The following is a 22,414-nucleotide window of genomic DNA, read 5'->3' as shown; positions in this document are numbered from 1 at the left end:
TGTATATGTCAAAAATCAGCAGATAATCCAAGATGTCATTTCTTTCTTTTTTTTTTTTTTTTTGCAGCAGGGTCTTACTCTGTTGCCCAGGCTGCAGTGCAGTGACATGATCGTGACTCACTGCAGCCTTGACCTCCTGGGCTCAAGTGATTCTCCCACTTCAGCCTCCTAAGTAGCTGGGACTACAGGCTTGCACCACTATGCCCAGCAAATTTTTTATTTTTTATAGAGACGGGGTCTGGCTATGTTGCTCAGGCTGGTCTCAAACTCCCGGACTCAAGTGATCCTCCCACCTCAGCCTCCCAAAGTGCTGCGATTACAGGCATGAGTTGCAGTGCATGGCCCAAGATGTCATTTCAAGCAACAGTTTCAACAACCCCCTGTGGGATAGTTCTTGTAAGAAATTTACAAGCTACAAGCCTCATGGCTTGAAATCCCACCCGCCCACCCCATGATAGATGTAATGAAGAACAGCAAAGCCACCCAAGAGAGTAAGAAGTAGGAGGAAGGAGAAGAAAGAATCCTGGATATTTCACAGACAATACTGTAGACCCCCAAGTTAGGGAGCTATCCTGTTATTTCAAAAATATTGGGTATATCTTTGGGACTATTAGAATCCTGCTGAATTTCTGTAAATTGAGTCATAGTCACACAGCACGTCACACAGCTTAGAAAAAGTGCTCTCTGTGGGAAAAAATAATCAAATTTAAACTTTCTGATTGGAATTTTCATTTATCCTTAGCACTATTTTTGATTTTCTAGAGTGGAAGACTGACTAACACATGTTAAAATAAAAGGACTGTCAAAATTCAGTGCCCAGAAAACATCTTGTGGTTCATTTGAAAGCAGTTAAAGTGTTAACAGCAATAAATATTATGCTTAAGTATCCTTAAATGTTATTTTCACCAATAAGATATTATAAAAAATATTTTAAAATACATACTAAAAGTATACCTTTCTTTCCCAGTATAAAAAAGCCAATCATTTAAAATATTGAATTTGGATAACAAATTAGCAAATCATTTTACTTTAGCATGAAATTTGCTTTCTTTCTCTCTCTCTCTCTCTCACAAACCACCCCCCCCCCCCACACACACACGCAAATGGTAAAGAAAGGAGCAAACAAAACTGAAGACAATAACATTTCATGACGGAATTTGCTCTTTATATATTTGAATCCTAAGTAGTCATAATTCATGTAGTTACTAAAAGCATTAACTACTACTTCTATAAAGAACAGCATTTTGTTAGACTCACCAGACAAAGTATTTTGATTGGTAACTTGTTTAAGCCATTAATTGTCGTGATCTTGTTGTTGGCCAAACTAAGGTGAATTAGATTGTTGCACAACTCAAGTCCACTGATTTCTTCTATCTCATTGCCTATACACCATGACTACGTTTAAGGAAAATGTTATTAAAAGCATTTGGAAGAAAAAAAGAATCAGTGTTAAATCATCACTAGATAAAGCAGCTTAAATAAAGAATGATTATATGCCCAATATAGGATGAGTATTAATCCTGAAATATATTTTTTCATACAGAACATGTCATATTTTATACAATTTTTATTTTAAAAAGGCATAGTGGCCAGGCACGGTGGCTCATGCCTGTAATCTCAGCACTTTGGGAGGCCGAGGCGGGCACATCACGAGGTCAGGAGATCGAGACCATCCTGGCTAACACAGTGAAACCCCGTCTCTACAAAAAATACAAAAAATTAGCTGGGCGTGGTGGCGGGTGCCTGTAGTCCCAGCTACTTGGGAGGCTGAGGCAGGAGAACAGCGTGAACCCAGGAGGCGGAGCTTGCAATGAGCAGAGATCACGCCACTGCACTCCAGCCTGGGCGACAGAGCAAGACTCTGTCTCAAAAAAAAAAAAAAAAAAAAAAAGCATAGCTTTTGAGTGGATTGTATTTGACTCATTTAATCGGTATGGAAAGAAAAATCACCGTGGTTCATAGCTGCCTCGTTGGCAGTGTGTTTTCCCTCGATCAGTTAAGTCTCCATGAGAAACTTATGTGTGTTCCCACAGGCAGAACTTCTGACTACCAGATCGCCCTGCAGGGGCAACATGCACCATGCATTATCATCCTTATAACTGGGCTAAGAGCCTGGGAGATGTCATCTGCAGCAAATGGGTGGTCCAAAGACCAATACCCTGTTATAGAAAGGAACAGCCCTTTCTTTCTGTCTACACTGACCTCCATTCTCCCTGTAAAATCAATGAGGCTTAAACTCTGCCTTACTTTCTTCATCTGTTAAATTCCATTTATTGTGAAAATTTTAGCTTACCTTCTGTGTTCCATCTTGTAGTCACCTAACACTATAATCTCAAAGTCATTAATCCTGTTCAGCTCTCTCTGTTCTCAATCTCTTTGACCAATTTCCAGGATTTAATGTCATTTCCCCATCAAAGCTCAGTTTTTCCTCTCAAGTCACCCATGACATCTCCATTTCTCAGCCACTCATAATCTGTGAGGCATCCAATCACCAAGACCTGCCATTTTTTTGCCTTAAAATATCTCTTTAATGATTTCTTTCCTTTTTATTCATTCCTCTGCCAACTTAACTCACCTTTAACATCAATAGTTACACAAATATCCATTACTTCCTGCCCTAAAGTCACTCTACACACTGTAGGCAGAGTAATTTTTTAAAAATATTGATTGAATATCATGTTTCAATTAAAAAAATTCTCATAGAATTCCAGATTCCTCACTCTGCCATCTAAGGCCCTTCACTATAAGCAAAACTTATTTATCCAGTTTCATCCACATTATCATCCAATGAGAATTCCCTATTTCTGCCAGGTCAATTTCACAATAGTTCTGGAATGTACCAAGAACTTTCTTTTTCCTGCTCCTTTCTAAACCATACCCATTCTTCAAGACAACTGCAAATCCCACCTTTTTTCTTATTTTTTTTAACATTCACATTAAATCAATATCTTAAATATTTCTTTTTGACATATAACACTTATTTTCTTACTATTTATTTTCTTACTATTACTTTTTAAATACACAAATAAGTGAAAATGATAGGCTAGGAGAACGTATTCACAATATATACTAGCAGACAAAAGATCCTACCTAGAATACATTAAAAATGACAACAAATCAATAGAAAAAAAAACCCAATAAAAAACGGACAACGAATATGCCCAGGCAATTTCCAAAAGAGCGAATCCAAGTGGCTAATCAACATATGAAAAGACATTCTGTCTCACCTGTAGTCAGGAGAATGCAAATTAAGATAAGCTGCCATTCTTTACCCATCAGCTTGGCAAACACTTTAAAGTAAAAGGTTTTGAATAACAGATACTTTTATACTACTGAGAGAGTTCATTATGATATAGCCACTTTAGAGGCAATTTTGCAATGTCTATCATAACTGTAAATATGTCACAGCCATTCCATTTTTTAGTATGTATTCTAGACAAACCATTTCTTCCTCAAAGCCTCTCCTGGTCATCTTCTAACCTCCAGCTATCTCCTTCCGTTAATCAGAGAAACAAAGAATTTTTTTAAAAAAGAAGGAAGAAGTCATAAATATCACAAAAACATTTTGCCTCCATAATTATTTGTAATTATCCCAACTCTACTACTTAGTAGATTTTTCATTTAAAGTGGAGATAATATCAGGTGGCCATTAAAAAAGTTAGGTCATGGGAAAAAAATTAGAAAATGGGTATGAATGAGCAACAAACCATAAATCACCTCACAATTATAAGGCATTGTTACCATTACCAAATTATATTACATGAGGCCAAGGAAGCACGTCCTCTGCCTCTAGGCCAATAGCACAGAAATGGCAAATTCAAGGCTGGGATTAAGCCTGAAAATACCTAGACCAGAGAAAGAGGTAAATAAGGAAACTAGACAAAAATGTAAAATGTACCAGAAATTCTTGGGTTTTCCTCAATGGTTTCAGTTTCAATCCTTAGACTGAAGTATAACTCTGTTTGTGGTCAATATGCATTTTCAAATCTGTTTTCATAAAGCTTCCTGCCAGAATAGCCCTACAAACAGATGTTTATGCTCACCAATACTATCCCTTCTGGTTCTACTTTCTTTGGGCTGCTTAAATAATTGTTCTGTAACTAGAACAAAGACCTGATCTTTGTAGATACAGATTGTAACAAAAGATGAATATGAAACATAAGAAATAGGAGATTAAACTATCTCACTCAGGTATGGATGAAATAAAATACCCTTGGAGCAGGCAGTCTTTGGCAACAAAAACTATGCAAGGAAAACTTCGAATGGCCATCTGTCTCAGTTTAGCAGAGACAGAAATCATGTTTAAGTCCTATTTTAGGAGCACTAGAGTGTCCTGGTAGCTCTACTCCAACCAAGATGAAGATACTCTGAATCATGGCAGAATAAAACCACTGCTTGTGGTTATCTGCCTCAGGAAGTATTCTCATGGGAAGCAGGCAAGGATCAGAAAACTAGAAAACAGGAATTCTGAAATTATCAAGAGATATCAGGAATCAAAAAGGAAAGCTTGTTTATTGTGTCTACAGTAATTTTCTAAGACATTAGAGGCTAACCACAGTTCCCTTGGCACATCCAGCTTACTCTCTAGCTTGGACTCCCACAGCTAGTCACGTGTTCTGAAATTAGCACTGCAAGGACAGAAGGGAGGAGGAATTCAGATGCTCACTGCAATCACAGCTATGGTTCCTGCAGGTACTGCTGCGGTCACTAACAGCACTGGGGCAAAGGAGCAGGAGTTGCCTGAACATCTCTGTTGAGAAATATGCTCATTCCAGAAAAATTATTTCCTCCTATTTCTCAGCTTTTCACTCTCCTTCAAATATCAAGGAATTTCAGACACTCTAAATTAATCAGGTTCCTGAGTAAAGAGAACTTTCTACAGTGACACAACAGCTTTTTCCTCTACTTGCTCCCACAGTCACCTCATGTGTGCCTGGTGGCACTGCCAACAGTCAATATGCAGGCCTGGGCCATATAGAGCTTTGAGTTCATAGATCATCTTCAATATCTTTATCTCTCCAATCTCTCGTTCTCTTAAGAACCTTCACAAAATGTTACTTGCCTTTCCTCCTAACATTATTCGTGTTCTTTCACAGGTCTTGGGACTTCCTGATAAGAAGAAACATAATCTGATAAATCACTACACACTACAATGAATTAGCTTACTGGGTTAATCCTCTTAGGTATATTTTAATTTTAAAAGACCACTATCAGGAGAAAGAAACTCAAAAGAACTCAAAATCATCATACCGCATTCCAGCTCTAAACTTTTATGATTCTCTGAATAAATCTTTTAAAGTGAAATTGTAGATCCTTGGGGAAACTGAATGAAGGAACCCTGTAGCACTTAAGCGTAACTTTACAACTGGGGAAAAGCCCAACAACATATTTTTACATTTTGACGATGCTGTCAGTAGTTCACAATGCTTGACATGAATTATTCACTAGTTCAGTATTTGCTCTTATTCATTTGTCTACAATCATAAAATACGGTTCGGGTGTATAGCAAACAGTTACTGAGAAATAGTAGGAAATCCATCACAGTTCTCTTAGTGGAGAGAGCTGCACTGATGACTTTAATCAAAACCAATCCTGAAAGATCTATATCACCTGACCAGTGAAAAATGCTCTTCACTATAGGAGAGAATCTCTCCAAGAAAAGGAACACACATAATTTAAATGCCTCTGTGACAAAAGTTGTAATTACTCAATGAATTGCAACATGGGAAAAACAGTGGAATTCAGAAGTCTCAGTTCAACCATTTACCAAATAATCTGGGGCAAGTTGTTGACCCTTCTGGAGTCTCAGGTTCCTCTGCCACAAAATAAAATAGTGATTAGCACTAGATGATCTTTAAAATTCTGTCTGGAATTAAATTTCTATGAATTTTTCAATTCCATTATTCTATCATCATAAAATAAATTCTAATAAACAACTAGTCAATGTTTATAGGTACAGAATAAACTGTACTCTTTCTTAAGAATAAATATATTTACATAACCTTGGCAAAGCTTACTGTATTGCAATTTAGGATAATCATCAATTAATCGTCAATTATCCACATATGGAAAGACAAAATAACATAACATAAAATAAAAAAATTGGTATCTTATAGTTAACAATTCATTCTGAGATATTGATATAATCTACTACAATTACACTGTCAGTATTACTAGCTCAACTGATTTGTTTTTATTTTAAATAATTATTTTCAAAGAAATTAATTTAGAATTTTCAGGTTTTTAAATTTTTACATAGAGCTGGGTTAAGTTTAATACCTGATTCACCATTGACCTATGCTTGACTGATTTTATTTTTAAAAATATAATGAGCATGCTTGAAACTAGTGCCCCACAGCCCAATCAGCAGAAAATTAACAACTTAAATCTACCCTGTGTCTCCTTCCCAGAGATAGTAACTATGCTCAGTTGTCTCTTTCCTCTTCCCTTCCTCCCTTAGTTTTATGCCTAAATTATATTTACATGCATGTAGATATATTTCGTTCATTTTCTCTACTGTATGATATGCTATTGTGTGACTATACCATAACTTATGGTTTCTCTTATGAATGTGTGTTTGGGCTGTTTCAATTTTTTACTAGTACAAGCAATACTGCTATGAACGTTCTTATACAAGGCTTCAGGTACACATATACTAAACTTTCCACATATAGGAATAAAAGTACTAGGTCATGGTGAACTTGGATGCTCAACTTTATATGACAATATAAAATTGTTTTCCATGGTGGTTGAACTAATTTCATACCCACAAACAAGGTAAAAAGATCTTCTGGATCTACAAGTTCTCCAACACTTGGTATGTTTAGATTTCTTAAATTTTGTCAATTGAATGGATATAATACAATATCTCATGTGGTTTTGAGTTGCATTTCTTGGAATACAAATGAGGCTGGTATCTCTTCATATGTTTATTTGCCTTCTCTGATTTATTTTCCATAAAATTATTTTTCTCATCTTTTATTTTGCCCATCTTCTTATCCAGGGACATGGGATATATTTCTCTTTAGTTAGGTCTTCAACACCCTTAAATAGAGTTTTGTTAGTCTCCCTACCCCCACAAGTCTTATTCATCTTTAATAAAATTTGTTTTTGTTGTTTTTATAAATGGTGTTTCTTTTTAAAGTTATTTTCTAATTGCTTGTTTCTGGCATACAGAAATGCAACTGATTTCCATTTATTGAAGTCATATCTAGTCATGTTGTTGAACTCTGAAAACTATTATTTGTAGTAGTTTATAGCAAATTTTTAATATTCTCTATAGATAAACATGTCATTTGCACAGAATGACTTTTATGTTCTCATTACTAACCTTTACACCTTTAATTTCTTTCTCTTGTTTTATGGTGTTGGCTAAGACCTCCAAAATAATGATGGGTTGAAGTGGCAATGGCAGACATCCTAACTTGTTCCCAATTTTAAAGGAGAAAGCTTAGAACATATACCCAATTAGGATAAAGTGTGTTTCAAATATTTTTGTAGACATCCTCTGTGAATTTGTGGAAATTCCCTATTACTAGTTTACTGAGAGTTTTTATTGTGAACGAGAGCTGGATTTTATTAAATTGTCTATATCTGTTGAGTTTCTATATCTCTGGATCATAAGGTTTATTTCCTTTAATCTATTAATGTAGTTAATTATGTTTATAGATTTTCTAGTATTAAACTCTCCATACATTCCTGAGAAAAACCCAATTTGGTGGTAATACATGGTCTTTTTAATACACTGCCAGATTCTGTTGCTAATATTTTGTTTAGGACTTTTACAGCTACATCATGAGTGAGACAAGCCTGTTGTTTTCCTTTCTCTTATTGCTCCTTGGCTGGCTTAGATATCAAAGTAACCTAATTAAAATGAATTGTGAATATGCCTTCTGTTTTTAGTGTTTGAAAGAATTTGTTCACTATTGGAAGGTCTGTTTTGAAAATTTGGGGTCTAGGCTTTTTTGGTAGAAAGATTTTTAATTTTTTAATTTAGCTTATTTTAATTTATAATAAATTAATTTTATAGTTATAGGACTACTCAGGGTTTCTATTTCCAAACTGATGTGTAATATTTTTCTAGGAATTTTTGTATTTCATCCAAGTTTTCAACTGTACTGGCATAAAAGTTGTTTTAAAATTCTCTTTTTAATCAAACTGTTTTAATATTTTCAAAAACAGTCTAATCTTGTGGTTTTTCTTCTCCTCAAGAGATTAATTTATAATCTAGATACGTTTTTGCTTTCTGCTGTCCAGAAAAGCTTGTAAAACTTCACCATCTGTATCATGCACAATATGATAGGCTTAAACAGAACAGGAGAGAAAGAAGTATATTTCATGCTGTTTCAAAACTAGCCTACTATTTTTTCAAAACTGCAAGAGATCTAAGAAGTTTATTTCATTAATAGTTGATGAATGATAGTTTGTTTTTGCATTTTTTAAAACACAGGTGAGAAATGGTGCCATGTTACACTCTAATTATATACCCATGTTCTGAACTTCTATTGGTTTTGATGTAATAATTACAGCTTTTTATACTTTAGTGATAAGACTCAATTGCTACAGCTAATGTCAAGAAAAAAAAAACCCTAATTCCTTTTTTCATTATATCTGACATTTACAAAGTCATGATACTTTAGTTTTTACATGAAAAGCTAAATGTATATAGAAATTAAGACTGTCTTGATAGAAATGGTTTCAACTGTGTTTTGAGTCCAAAATACTGTGGAGTTGTTTTGTTTGGCAATTCCATGCCAAAACATAGAATGTTTTTCTGGGGGACAAGAGATCTCCATAACAAACTCCAGACTGCCATGGCACCATCAGCATTCAGGGAACCCTAATTACTGAATTCTTTCTGGCTAGCAAGAGTTTAGGGGCTGCTGACTTCTAGGCAAACCAGTGTTGTTTCTTTTTTTTGTTTGTTTGTTTGTTTGCTTGTTTTTGTTTTGAGAAGAAGTCTCGCTCTGTCTCCAGGCTAGAGTGCAGTGGTGCGATCTCAGCTCACTACAACCTCCACCTCCCAGGTTCAAGCGATTCTCTTGCCTCAGCCTCCCAAGTAGCTGGGACTACAGGCATGTGCCACCAGGCCCAGCTAATTTTTGTATTTTTTTTTTTTTTTTTGAGACAGAGTCTCGCTCTGTTGCCCAGGCTGGAGTACAGTGGCGCCATCTTGGCTCACTGCAAGCTCCGCCTCCCGGGTTCACGTCATTCTCCTGCCTCAGCCTCCCCAGTAGCTGGGACTACAGGTGCCCGCCACCACGCCCGGCTAATTTTTTGTATTTTTAGTAGAGACGGGGTTTCACCATGTTAGCCAGGATGGTCTCGATCTCCTGACCTCGTGATCTGCCCACCTCAACCTCCCAAAGTGCTGGGATCACAGGCGTGAGCCACCGTGCCCGGCCTAATTTTTGTATTTTTAGTACAGACGGGGTTTCACCATGTTGGCCAGGATGGTCTCAATCTCTTGACCTCGTGATCTGCCCACCTCAGCCTCCCAAAGTGCTGGGATCACAGGCGTGAGCCACCACACCCAGCCTAGACCAACCAGTGTTTCTTAAGCTTTAATGTGAACTCAAATTGCTTTGGGGGGGTCTTATTAAAATGCAGATTCTGATTTCTTAGGTCTGCAATGGAGCCCAAGAATCTGCATTTCTATGAAGTTCCAGGTGATGCTGCTGCTGTGGTCTTCCTGTGTAGCACTCTACACAGCCTGAGATAAATGGATGTCTGAGCCAGATAGCTTCTGGACTGTCCAGCTATCTCTCTGCAAACTCAAAATACATGATAGTCAAGCATGAAGTGAAGGTTCTACAGAGATATGCTGCTAATGTGTATGCTTTTAGTTTGTCAACAAAACATGTTATATTGGTCACTTTCTGATTTCTGTGTTAGGCTATAATCAGGAAAACTTGCTCATTTAAGCACCATCTAAATGTCCACTAATTGCTCGTTTTCACACATAAGTTCTAAAGGGAGTGGTGCTATGTTCCAAGCTTTCCATCATATATGAATAAAGGATTTTTTTCTTTTACAAGACACATCTTCAAGAAAATGTACCCTTTGTTGTCCCTCGTCTCAGCCTTATCACAAATGTAGTGTGTACTAGCTGCTGTCACATCCCTGAATGAGGCACCCAAGGCAATCAATTCATTCTCCATTCTGTCCCCAAAAATCCTCAGGTGACTAGAAAGATACTTACTGAGAAAGAGAAGGTACTGGCTCCCCTGCCACCCAGAAAACATCAGTCTCTGGCGTGAAGAAGAGACTCAAGCTCATTAAACTCACAGATCTCCAATTAGCCCCTTAGGCTCTAGAAGTTGGAGCTCGCTGTCTTTAAAGGAGGTGCTCTGCTTGCATGGGAGCCTGGCTCATGAAATAGGTATGTTGCAAATCAAATCACAAGTTGTTCTTTTTTTTAAAAAAAAAAGAAAGCATATTTAAAATACACTAGAAAAGCTTACTATTTAAAGAGAACTTATCATGAACTCTTTTGTAAAATAAAGAATCACTAATTTTCCTTATGACCATATCTAGATTTTCAAATACTGAATTTATATAAAGTAGGACACAAGTTTCAGCAAATTTGAAGGAGTTAATTTTTTTTTTTTTTTTTTTTTTTTTTTTTTTTTTTTGAGACAGAGTCTCACTCTGTTACCCAGGCTAGAGTGCAGTGGCACAATCTTGGGTCACTACAACCTCCACCTCCCGGATTCAAGCAATTCTCGTGCCTCAGTCTGGGATTACAGGCGCACCCCATCATACCTGACTAATTTTTGTATTTTTAGTAGAGGCAGGGTTTCCGCCACGTTGGCCAGGCTGGTCTTGAACTCGTGACCTCAGGTGATCCACCTGCCTTGGCCTCCCAAAGTGCTAGGATTACAGGTGTGAGCCAACGCACCCAACCGAAAAAGGAGTTAATTACAACAGAACTTCTTCTCTGGTTCTAGAATAAGAATAAGCCTACATTTATCAGAAAAATGACTATCTTACTTAGCTTTTCAAGGGTAAGATACTCTTGACAAGCTTTGACTCACAGTTTCATTTCTTGGTAAATAAAATATTTATCCTCATTTTGTGAATATCAATTCCTAGTCATTTAAATAAGTCACATCTCTATTAAATTGCTTATCTGGTACTAGTCCATGTAATCTAATACAATTCTTGAATATGTAGTCTTTAATTTTTATATTGTTTTTAAAATTTTCCCCTTTACTTATTCAAAGGATACCATCCAAAATTAGTCTAGTGAGAGCATGATACGCCGACAAATCACAAATTTCAGAAATTTGGTTGTGGGAAAAATCCGCCTTCTGGCAAGAAAAAGAGAACAAGATGTTATATTAATATTTCATCTTTCATATTTACCACATATTTACCACATATTTACCATAATTAACAGCGCAAGAAGAAGGTATTTCTGAATGTAGAGTTAGAATTCACTACTAAAAGTACACACTAAGGCTAAAAGAGTCATCTGTCTTTAATCTTTCTTTTTGAAAAGGAGTCTTGCTCTGTCGCCCAGGCTGGAGTGCAGTGGTGTGATCTCAGCTTACTGCAACCTCCGCCTCCCGGATTCAAGCGATTCTCCTGCCTCAGCCTCCCGAGTAGCTGGGATTATAGGTGCCCACCACCGCACGTGGCTAATTTTTTTGTATTTTTAGTAGAGATGGGGTTTCACTGTATTAGCCAGGATGGTCTCGATCTCCTGACCTCATGATCCACCCATCTCAGCCTCCTAAAGTGCTGGGATTACAGGCATGAGCCACCGCGCCTGACCATTTAATCATTTTCTAACTGGGATCCTTTTCTGTCCACTTTGAGGGATAGCAAGAAGGCCTCTTCCCCATGGTGCACAGGAACCTCCCAGTAACCTAAATGCTTTCAATTCCTGTAGCCATGCTCTCCACTTTTAGCATGTATTTTAAATTTCCTTGGTCTTCCTTCAGGATTTACCTCAATTTCATCCTTACCCACAACCATTTCATTTTCTCTACTGCCCAGTAACCTGTATTCACTTCATTTCTGTGCATATCTTGTTTCCTGTTCCTTTACCTTTTCTATTCCTATTTCCATATATAGTCCCAGGCTACTCTCTAAATGCCAGAATATTTTTTTTTTTTTTTGAGGTGGAGTCTCACTCTGTCACTCAGGCTGAAGTGCTGTGGCACGATCTCAGCTCACTGCAACCTCCGCCTCACAGGTTCAAGCAATTCTCCTGCCTCAGCCTTCCGAGTAGCTGGGACTATAGACATGTGCCGCCACACCTGGGATTTTTTTTTTTTTTTTTTTTTGTATTTTTAGTAGAGACAGGGTTTCACTGTGTTAGCCAGGGTGGTCTCAATCTCCTGACCAACCTCTGATCCACCCATCTCGGCCTCCCAAAGTGTTGGGATTATAGGTGTGAGCCACCGCGCCCAGCCTAGTCTTTCTTATTTATCTCTAGGCAATGTCTCTTCAACTTTACATTCTTTCTCAAAATTGACTACTGTAGGAAAGCCTTTTCAGCAACTTCTGTTGTTCCTAGTCAAACATGTAAGACTAAAAAAAAATTAAATAACTTTAATTATTCACCTGCTGGCAAAAGATAAACAAAAAAAAAATTTTAAGGAAAGAAAAACTCAAGTTTTGGAACCACTGCATTCATAATTTGCTGGGTACATTATAATCATTTTCTGGAAAACCATCAAGCAATTACATAATAAGCACTATTCTTATTTTTCCATGCCCTTTAAAATAGTGATTTCACCCCCCAAATTTATGGAGATTATTTTAGCCACACATTGAATACTAAACCCTTTAAGTACTAAAAACTTTATAGAGTAAATACTAAAAACTAATTTAGAAACAACTCAAATGGCAAGAGTAGAAAACTGATGAAGTCAATTGCAATACAGCAAGCAACAGGACTACTTAGTAAAATACAAGTTAGCAAACTATATGAAGAAATAGAAATGTACAAATAAAAGTGTTATTAAAAAAATCAGAACAAATGTATGCATATACAAATGGGAGCTATGTAAAATGCATACTATGAAATAAGTCAGTTTGGCATGATGTAAATGGAGTTTAACATTCATTTTTTTCTTCTATAGAATAATAATAAAGTAGGAATAAACTTATCATGATAGGGCTTACTTATCATTGACACTTTTTCATCAACACCTTTCATTCCGGTGCCATAGTATGACATCTGTGTAACTACACCTCAGTCAGGGCAAATGCTAATACTAGGCTCTCTATGTAGCTATGGTATTAGGTTTCTTTTTTTTTTTTTTTTTTAGATGGAGTCTCGCTCTGTTGCCCAGGCTGGAGTGCAGTGGCTCAGTCTTGGCCCACTGCAACCTCTGCCTCCCAGTTCAAGCGATTCTCCTGCCTCAGCCTCCCAAGTAGCTGGGACTATAGGCTCCCACCACCACGCCAGGCTAAATTTTGTATTTTTAGTAGAGGTAGGGTTTCACCATGTTGACCATGGCTGGTCTTGAACCCCTGACCTCAAGTGATCCACCCATGTCAGCCTCCCAAAGTGCTGGGATTACAGGCCTGAGCCACTGCGCCCGGCCAGGTTTCTTGAAAGACCTTAAAGGGGTCTGTGCCACTGTTTGGACTCCCACTGGAACCTAGAGCTTGGAAAAAGTAGCCATCAAGTCAAATTAACATTTTGCACCTAGTAAGAGCAAAAGCATTCTAATAAATACAACAAGAGTACACGTACAAGTCCCCGCTCTAGGAAATGCATGTTCTCTCTGGTTGGTGGTACAAGGCTCATAGATATTAAATGAATAGGAAGTGGAGCTTCTCAAGAGGGCGGAGCATAGTACATGAGCCTGACTTGCTGGAAAGATGTGGGCCATGGGGTCTCAGACAGTGGGTTCAATCCCAGTTCCGCTACCTCCCAGCAAAGGTGAAGTTAGTTACCTAACCTTTCATGCTTCAGTATCAGGACAGTATCAGGACAGCCCCACAGCTTTACTGGGAGGATTAAATAATACATTGAAAACACCTGAGGCCAGGTGCGGCCGCTCACACCTGTAATCCCAGCACTTTGGGAGGCCAAGGCGGGCAGATCATCTGAGGTCAGGAGTTTCAGACCAGCCTAGTAAACATGGTGAAACCCCATCTCTACTAAAAGTACAAAATTAGCCAGGTGTAGTGGCTCATGCCTATAATCCCAGCTACTCGGGAGGCTGAGGCAAGAGAATTGCTTGAACCTGGGAGGTAGAGGTTGCGGTGAGCCGAGATCTCGCCATTGCACTCCAGCCTGGGCAACAAGCATGAGACTCCAGCTAAAAAAAAGAAAAGAAAAGAAAAGAAAACAAACACCAGGAGGCCACCATCATTCCTTCCCAGGTCTACACAGAGCTCACAGTGGCTTGCAGCACCTCAGGGTACAGCCTGGCACTTGGTACACACTTCTCTAAAATGACCAATATATTTGCTCATAATTCTCCAGGAGCTCAGAACCTTAAAGATGGGGTTCATGATTTGCTTTTGTTCATTTGTGGGGTCTTTCTGGGAGAGTGCAAGGAAGGGATGTGAAAGGGAGAAACTCCAAAGTTTTTCCTGGGGTAGGGCTCATGCTGTTACCATGAATGACTGCCCTGTGGCTTCAGGCAATGCAAATAGAACAGCAAAAGGTGAATCAAAACAGCTCTGCAAATTCAATTCCTGATAACCTCAAGACCATGCAGCCCCACACTGAGTACAGATAGGCACCTAGTGTGGCTTATTTGCACAAAGGAATGTCATCCTGGCAAAAACTATAATTTCAAAGTGAAAAAATGCATTATTGATAATGGAGTGATATAAAATTGAAGAATAATTGAAAATTAAGGTCTCTCATCAGTATAAGGGAATGTCTGTTTCTTGATTTCAAACAGATTTTCATATTTGTGCAACTCTCCATAGAATATTTTGGATTTAAGTTAATTTGGTTTGTAAATAAAATAAAACTAATAGATAATAAAAGGCAATAGTTGATGTCCATTCATTAAAATGACTTTTTAATGAAATATTTGAGTCCAATACAACACTAATCACAAAACCCAGGGTGATCGTTTCCAGATTTGTCAGCACATTAGAGCCACCTGATGGTCTCTTTAAAAGGCCAGGCCAGGCGTGGTGGCTCACACCTGTAATCCTAGCACTTTGGGAGGCTGAGGCAGGTGGATCATTTGAGTCCAGGAGTTCAAGACCAGCCTGGGCTACATAGTGAAACCCCGCCTCTACAAAAAATACCAAAAAAATTAGCCGGGTGCTTTGGCACTTGCCTGTAGTCCCAGCTACTCAGGCTGAGGTGAGAGGACCACTTGAGCCCAGGAGTCCGAGGTTGCGGTCAGAGTGAGACAAGATTGCGCCACTGCACTCCAGCCTGGGCGACAGGATCACTTGAGCCCAGGAGGCTGAAGTTGTGGTGAGACAAGATTGTGCAACTGCACTCCAACTTGTCTCCGAAAATAAAAAGCCCAAAGCCCACACCTTACCTTGGACCACTTAAATCAGAATCTCTTGCAGTGGGATTTCGGTATCAGTAGGTCTGAAAACTCCCTCAGGTGATTCCAATGTGCAGAAAGTGTGGGAACCACTTCTCTCTGACCTTGCTACTTAAGTATGACCCATGGACCAGTGGCATGACATCATCAGGAAGGTGTTTAGCAATCACAGGCTCAGGCCCCACCCCAGACCCAATGGGTCAGAATTCCCTTTTCAAAAGAACCACAGGTGATTTGGGCATGCATTTAAGCAACAGACTCACTGCTCTAGGGCATAGCAAACTATTCCATCCACCATTGTTCACAGGTAGTTTATTTCTGCTTCAGAAATGCAAAAGCAAGTGCGGAGAAGCAAGAATGGAGATCTGAAAGCATTATTTTCTTAAAAAGTAAAGTTAGATAAATAAAAGGGCAAAGTTTGAGCCTAGGACATTTTTACAGATTATTCAGATAAAAAATTTTTCAGATAAATTATTCCGCTGTATGTCCCATAACATCATGCTGTACATCTGAAATATACACAATAAAATGCATTTCTTTAAATAAATAAAATGTCCCAAGTAATATTTTAAAAAATTGTTCCACTATAACAACAAAAAAAGTGAAATAATAACTACTATTCAAATGAGGGAAAGAGGAGACCAGAGGGAAGTTCGTTGGTTTGAACACTAGGTTTGAACAAAGCTTCCTGAAAGCCACTAATTGTGACTGACAGACCAGCTCCCTTTTCCAAAATAAAGGATACACAAAGCCTTCTTTTTTATTTCTTTTCAGACACTTACATTGCTTACCTCCGTATCTTATTCTCTCTGAATTCTCTGAGTGCTATTTTGCTTATTTAATGCACTTTTGCAAACCCCTTAACGTGTAATTAATGTATTCATAAAGTCTACCTTGAGGTTTTTGGGTGGCTTGAAATTGAAGAACGTAGTCAAATTATTTTGAGAAGCATTAAGTTCTAAGAGATAAGGCATACAACTCACACAAGATAAATCTACGGAGGGAAACAGATACAGAATAAGGTAAGCCAATAAAATAACAAGACAAAGGCATTAAAAACAGTATACATGACCTCAGAATATTTTAAAATTATAACAGTTGCAAAGACATCTTAATTATTCCATATGAGTGAAAGGAATAAAATCAGGAGTATGCGAAATATAAAAAAAAAAAAGGTAGAAAACTCTCGATGAGTCAATAATTAATCCTCTTCCCCAGGGGTGGCCAATCCTTGTATGCCCTATTTTGGGGGCAGCCAAGTAACCACTCCCTGCAGCCTCTTCCGCATGCCCACTCACTGCCACTAACAATGAAATGCTACAAAACTTGCCAGCCTTTGAGAAAAGGATGAGAAGCAAAAGCCTTAGATAATCCTCTTGATAATTAGCCCCTAAATAACTAAATTAGATCTTTTCATAAAGAGTGGAAATGCCACAATTAGGAAACTCTCTTTGTTGTAAATTAAATTTTGTTTCAGTTGGACTTAGCACTAGATCGCATTAAGTATTTGAAGGGATTTAACTCATTGCTGTTATTTGATTTTTGACTCCAGAATGGATCAAATGTACATCCGAGTTTTGCATTTTATCCCAAGCATACACTTTGAATCGTGAATACTAAGTAAAGGACTACTGTGCTAATAAAGGATAGTGCTAATGAAATTACATATAAAAGATAAAAGATATGAACTATTGTTTTACCTTTCTGTACGAATTTACAGCAGACACAGAGGTAGCGGAATGAATTAGGGAAGGAATCAGGAAGGGTCACACAGTAAGGGTTATGGCCCTGTCTCTACCAGTAAGTCCTTTCTCCGCCTGAAAATGGCAACAATGCTAGCATTTCCATCTCTCTCCTCATTCTAGATCATGGTATGCACTATTACAACTCCCTGGGGATGGCCTCCAGTGGGAGAATGGAGCCTCCTCACCCAAAGCCAAGCAAAATGCTTCTACCTTTCTCCAGGTGGCACAGACACATGCAGACCTCGGGAAGGAAGCCAGCCTGGAGTAGCTGGGGCCCTGCCCTGAGGTGGGTAGGACACGCTATGTAAGTGGCCTCCTGGTATCTTCCCTTCTCAATAGTCACTGAAGCCAGAAAATTCACCCCAATTTCTATGTTATTTCTCTGGACGAAACCATGCCCTTCCTTACTAAATGTAAATAGTTCTAGGAGAGACAATACTTTGAGACATTAACACTTTGTTGGAAATAAATCAGCAAATCAAGGAAGAACTCTTCGAGGAAACCTAAGGAGAAACTGTAATTGCTTTCCAAGTGGTATTGATTTGTCCACGCTGAGCTCAGCTACATGTCTGTCAGCAGTGGTCTCAACTCTACTAACTTCAAGGGACCCCCAGACCCTCCTGAAAGATGATCTTTCTGTGGGCAGGTAAATGGAGATCCTTCTTGAAGCAGAAGCAGCAGCTAGTACTTAGCTAGAGACAAAGAGATGGTGAGTGCATTTCACACACTGTAGATAGCCAGTGTTTTCATATCAAGACAGAAAAAAGTCCCTGGTCTGGGTTGCTGGACTTTGAACTTGAGCTGGCCTGTTGTCCCTATCGGTGCAGTGACCTCCTTGCCCACCAGAGAGCAGGAGCTCCTCCTGTCTCCATCACTGGTTTTCGGCGTGTGGTCCCGGACCAGCAGCATCAGCCTCATCCAGGAGCTTATTCGAAATGCAAATTCCCAGGCCCCACCCCAAACCTACCGAATCAGAAACCCTGAGAGTGGGGCCCAGAAATCTGTGTTATCAGAGCTTCCAGGTGATTCGGATGCAGTCTGAAGTTTGGCCTACACCAGGAGACCAGTGAGGCTGTCATCACAAAAAGAAACATGCTGTACCTTACACATAGGAGGCTTTCAAACAGTCGATGAACTAATGAAATGTGCCATCGAAGGTTAGTAAGGACTGATCCGGCCGAAGAGGAACTCTTGGAGCATAACTGTGGGCTCCCTGCTCCTGTTGTCAGCACTGAGCACTGGCAAGGCCCCCACCACTCCGCGATTTCCTACCCAGCAAATGGAAACAACCGCGGAGGCATGGAGTAGGCCAAGTGCTCCTGCCAGAAACATTAGAAAGGGCCTTCTGATGAGATAACCATCTAAGATTTGCTTTAAAATAACCCTGGGGAAGTGGCGCAGGGAGGTATATAGATGGGCAGATAATTGTTGAACCCAAATATTCATTCCAATATCTATTTGTGCACATATTTGTAATTTTCCATAATAAAGCTTTAGAAAACTAGAAAAAAAATAATTAAAAGTCTTTAAAAAACAGTAGCATTTTAAGAATGAAAACGGGCTAGAATATTTCTTAATCATTAAAAAGTGGACTTTAATTATTAGGGTCCTAGAAGGGGAAAAAAAACCCCAAAATCAAACAGAGAAGACATATCAGCAACATTTATTTGTCATAAAAAAGGCAGGCAAAAGAAGCAAGCAGAAAGATTATCGGTGAAGAAAGCAGGTCAGAAGTAATGATTTGCTCACTTCCCTAGAAATCTAAAGAAAAACATCGTACACTGTCAATTTCAAATAAGATCAGAAAATTATAAACAAGGATCAAGCTTTGAAGAAAATTTGACAACTGTAGGACTAATTTCATTAAATGTGAACAAGGTGTCATAACAAATATATTATATAGAACTACAAATGGTGGAGTTAGAGTTGAAAGAATCAATTAAATAAAGACAGCTTTAAAGAATGAAAAATATGTATTTGTGAATCCCTGGTGCTCAATAATAAGGATAAAAGAGCTAACAGATTTAAAATGCAAAATGTAGGCCCGGGCACAGTGGCTCACACCTGTAATCCCAGCACGTTGGGAGGCTGAGGTGGGCAGATCACTTGAGGTCAGGAGTTCGAGACCATCCTGGCCAACATGGCGAAACCCTATCTCTACTAGAAATACAAAAAATTAGCCAGGCGTGGTGGTGCGTGCCTGTAGTCCCAGCTACTCCAGAGGCTGAGGCAGGAGAATCACTTGGACCCAGGAGGCAGAGGTTGCAGTGAGTTGTGATCATGCCACTGCACTCCAGCCTGGGCAACAGAGTGAGACTCCATCTCAAAAAAAATTTTTCTTTTAATTTTAAAAATAAGATTTAAAAAATGCAAAATAATGAGTGTAATAAAATATAAATGCAAAGACAAAATAAAGAAAAGAATCCATTAAAGAAAAAAAAAGACTAATTCATCTGCACTGAGTAACAGAGGAAAAGAAAAGAAATCATTAAATATTCAGGGAGTATTGAAGAAGTAATGATCAATCTCTTAAAAGGAAAAAATAAAGCCAGCATTCCATCTCCTAGTCTTAAATATCATTGACTGCATCTCAGCCACATCATCGTATTGCAGATCTGTGCCTTTTTCTCTCTCATCAGTTATCGGTGCCTTTTTTGCATGGAAAGCAAAGGATCAATATGTAAATTGATACACAAATTGTGATATCAAGTCTGGTATTATTAAACCATATTACATACTGCAACGTTTAAGTTTTCAGATAATTCAGTGATCAATCTAGAATGACAATTACATACCTTCAATTTTATTCGCTGAAAGATCCAACTTCTGTAGGTGAACATATCCACAGAGAATGCTAACATCAATTAAATTACAACCCTGAGAAAACAAAAGGTAAAAGACTTTAATGTTGCTTTATCAGGTTACTACTCAGCCTTCTTGCAGTAACTGTTGATGGAAAGAAATCCAGAATTTCTTTCACAAGTATAGAAGAAGAGAGAGAACAAAATCTGAAGCCCGCCACTAATAGGATCTCAAAACAGATGCCATAAAAAAAAGCCCTTCCTTTGAAGAAAATAATAGCTTAATAATATTAGTGTTGTTAGCAAAAACAAATACAACATGAAAGGCCAATTTAAAGCAGTGTTCGTGGAGACCGTTAGAACAGTCTTTTTTTTTATTTTAATAAATCACAAAATAGCAATAAAGACAAGGCCTTTATCTAGTAGAAGAAAAGAAAAAAATGTCTAGAATTTAAATGAAGTTTTAAAGAGAATTCACACCTCATCAGGAGATCATTAATAACAATACTACCTACACTTTCACCGGGTTCGTTTTCAAAGCTCTTTCACAATAATCTCATCTGATCAAACACACCTGTGAAATCTGTAGGGCAGCTTATTCCCAATTTAGAGATGAGGGGTGTGAGGTACAGAGAGGTATGTTAACAGCCTGAAATCACACAGCAAGTTAGTGACAGAGAAGCAGTATCTAAGTCTCTTGAATCCTTGTCCAAAATTCTTTCCAGGAAATCTTGATTCTAGTCAACTTCAGGTGAGGTTGAGGGGAATTTGGTTGAGTGGAACAAAGACTTCTATGACTGTTTTATGCCATGATGGCAGAGTCAGAAAAAAAGCAAACCAATGAAGAGTCATTATAAGCACGTTCTCATATAGAATAATGGTGATTGTTTAATGAAGGCCGCTAGAACAGTAATAATAAATAAACACTTACTGAATATTTACTATGTACAAGGCATTGTGCTTGGCATGATGAGAAATGCAATGATGGAAGAGAGCTAAATTGTGCCCTTAAGAAACTTATGACTTTGGTAGGAGAGAAGATATGTACACAAGTAATAAGAGAAAGTAAAAAAAATAACATGTAACATAAGTAAGACATAAAGGAAAAAAAAAATCACCAAACCAGGCAACTCTAAGAAAGTGTATTCAGTAAGATAGGTTATTAAGTCAAAGTAACTCAATGTGTAATATCTCAAATGTAAAGAGGTCAGTGGCAAAATAAATTAAGCTTCAGTCCATCCAGCTGAAATAAGATTTAAAGGATTGCTTTTTGGGGTAGATCAATTTAAGGCATAGCACTACCTACAGAAGTAGAATATTGATTGAAAGGGGCTTGTGTGGGGATGCATTGGCTGCTGGAATTATATACCATATTCCAGCGTCGAACACAGTGCAATGCATACAGGGTGCTTCCTGTATGTTATTGCCTGACTGGCTGAGTCATCCATAAAATGTTATAAAGTGAAAATAGAAAAAGATTACTGTTTTAATATGCTGACCTTGAAGGACATGCCCATGGAACTAGCAAAGGTGAAAAGCGCTTAACATTTCTTGCTTAGCTTACTCATTCAAATCCAAGATAGAACAGGCTTACAGTGAATTATATACCCTTTCGCCAAATCATGGTGCCATGGTAAAATTTCAATGTGCATTTTTTTTTCTCATATGTACCTAAATTTACTCTGTGGATCTCCAATGAATATTTAATGCTTTACAATATAAGGAGACAAAATGACTTAAATTGTTTTTCTAGGACTACAGAGAAACAAAATGAGGAAAGAAGCAAGTATTCCCAGTAGTTTGCTCTTACAGCCTCTTTTGATAAAACTGAAGCCAAGATTTTGTGCTACTTTATGATGAGTACTGAAATCTTAAAAACTGATGAATAATAATAGATTTTTTTTCTTTAATGATAGGTATCTTTTCAAAAGTAAGATATAGCTCAAAGCCTCTTATTTCTTGACATACTTAGTGGGGAAAGTCAATATCAAAATACTTTGTTCCCTTGGATTCAGATATAAAGTTTAGTGTTTCTTCCACTGATCAGAGAGAAAATTCTTAAAGAGTCTTTGATTGGTTTTACAGAATCAAATTCAACCTCCTGGAAAGAAAGCATTGATTACTATAATACAGACTACTTGAGATGAAAGAAATAGTGTGTGAAGAGAATGAAAACTAAGAAATTTGGGGGGCTGATTATTGGATTGGTCAGGGCTCTTTGAAGTCTAATATTTACATAAATATCTCTTGTCACCAGTCTCCCTCAAATGCGAGGCTCCAAGATTTGCTGCCACCACAAAAGCTGAGTACTGAAGAAAATGAATATGGTCTAGTCAGTGTCAAGCTGTAGCCAGCCAATGGAGATTTTGTCATACTC

The 22,414-nt window shown here is 38.1% G+C and overlaps 1 protein-coding gene across 5 annotated transcripts in view; it reads right to left on the bottom strand.

Annotated features, from left to right (window-relative positions):
• Positions 1-22,414, bottom strand: part of LRGUK (leucine rich repeats and guanylate kinase domain containing) — a 147,901-nt gene that overhangs the window by 104,510 nt on the left and 20,977 nt on the right. For all 5 annotated transcript variants that reach the window (XM_054559827.2, XM_054559828.2, XM_063725789.1 and 2 more), the window contains 4 exons: positions 20,032-20,113; positions 16,385-16,485; positions 11,231-11,312; positions 1,258-1,382 (listed from right to left, as the gene is read on the bottom strand). In XM_054559827.2, coding sequence (XP_054415802.1) covers positions 1,258-1,382; positions 11,231-11,312; positions 16,385-16,485; positions 20,032-20,113 — 390 coding nt within the window. The remainder of the gene's footprint in view (positions 1-1,257; positions 1,383-11,230; positions 11,313-16,384; positions 16,486-20,031; positions 20,114-22,414) is intronic.

Source organism: Pongo abelii, chromosome 6 (assembly GCF_028885655.2).
Source record: "Pongo abelii isolate AG06213 chromosome 6, NHGRI_mPonAbe1-v2.0_pri, whole genome shotgun sequence".
Classification (NCBI taxonomy): Eukaryota; Metazoa; Chordata; class Mammalia; order Primates; family Hominidae; genus Pongo; species Pongo abelii.
The sequence above is the reverse complement of the archived record's forward strand: the minus strand, read 5'-3'. Positions and strand labels throughout refer to the sequence as shown.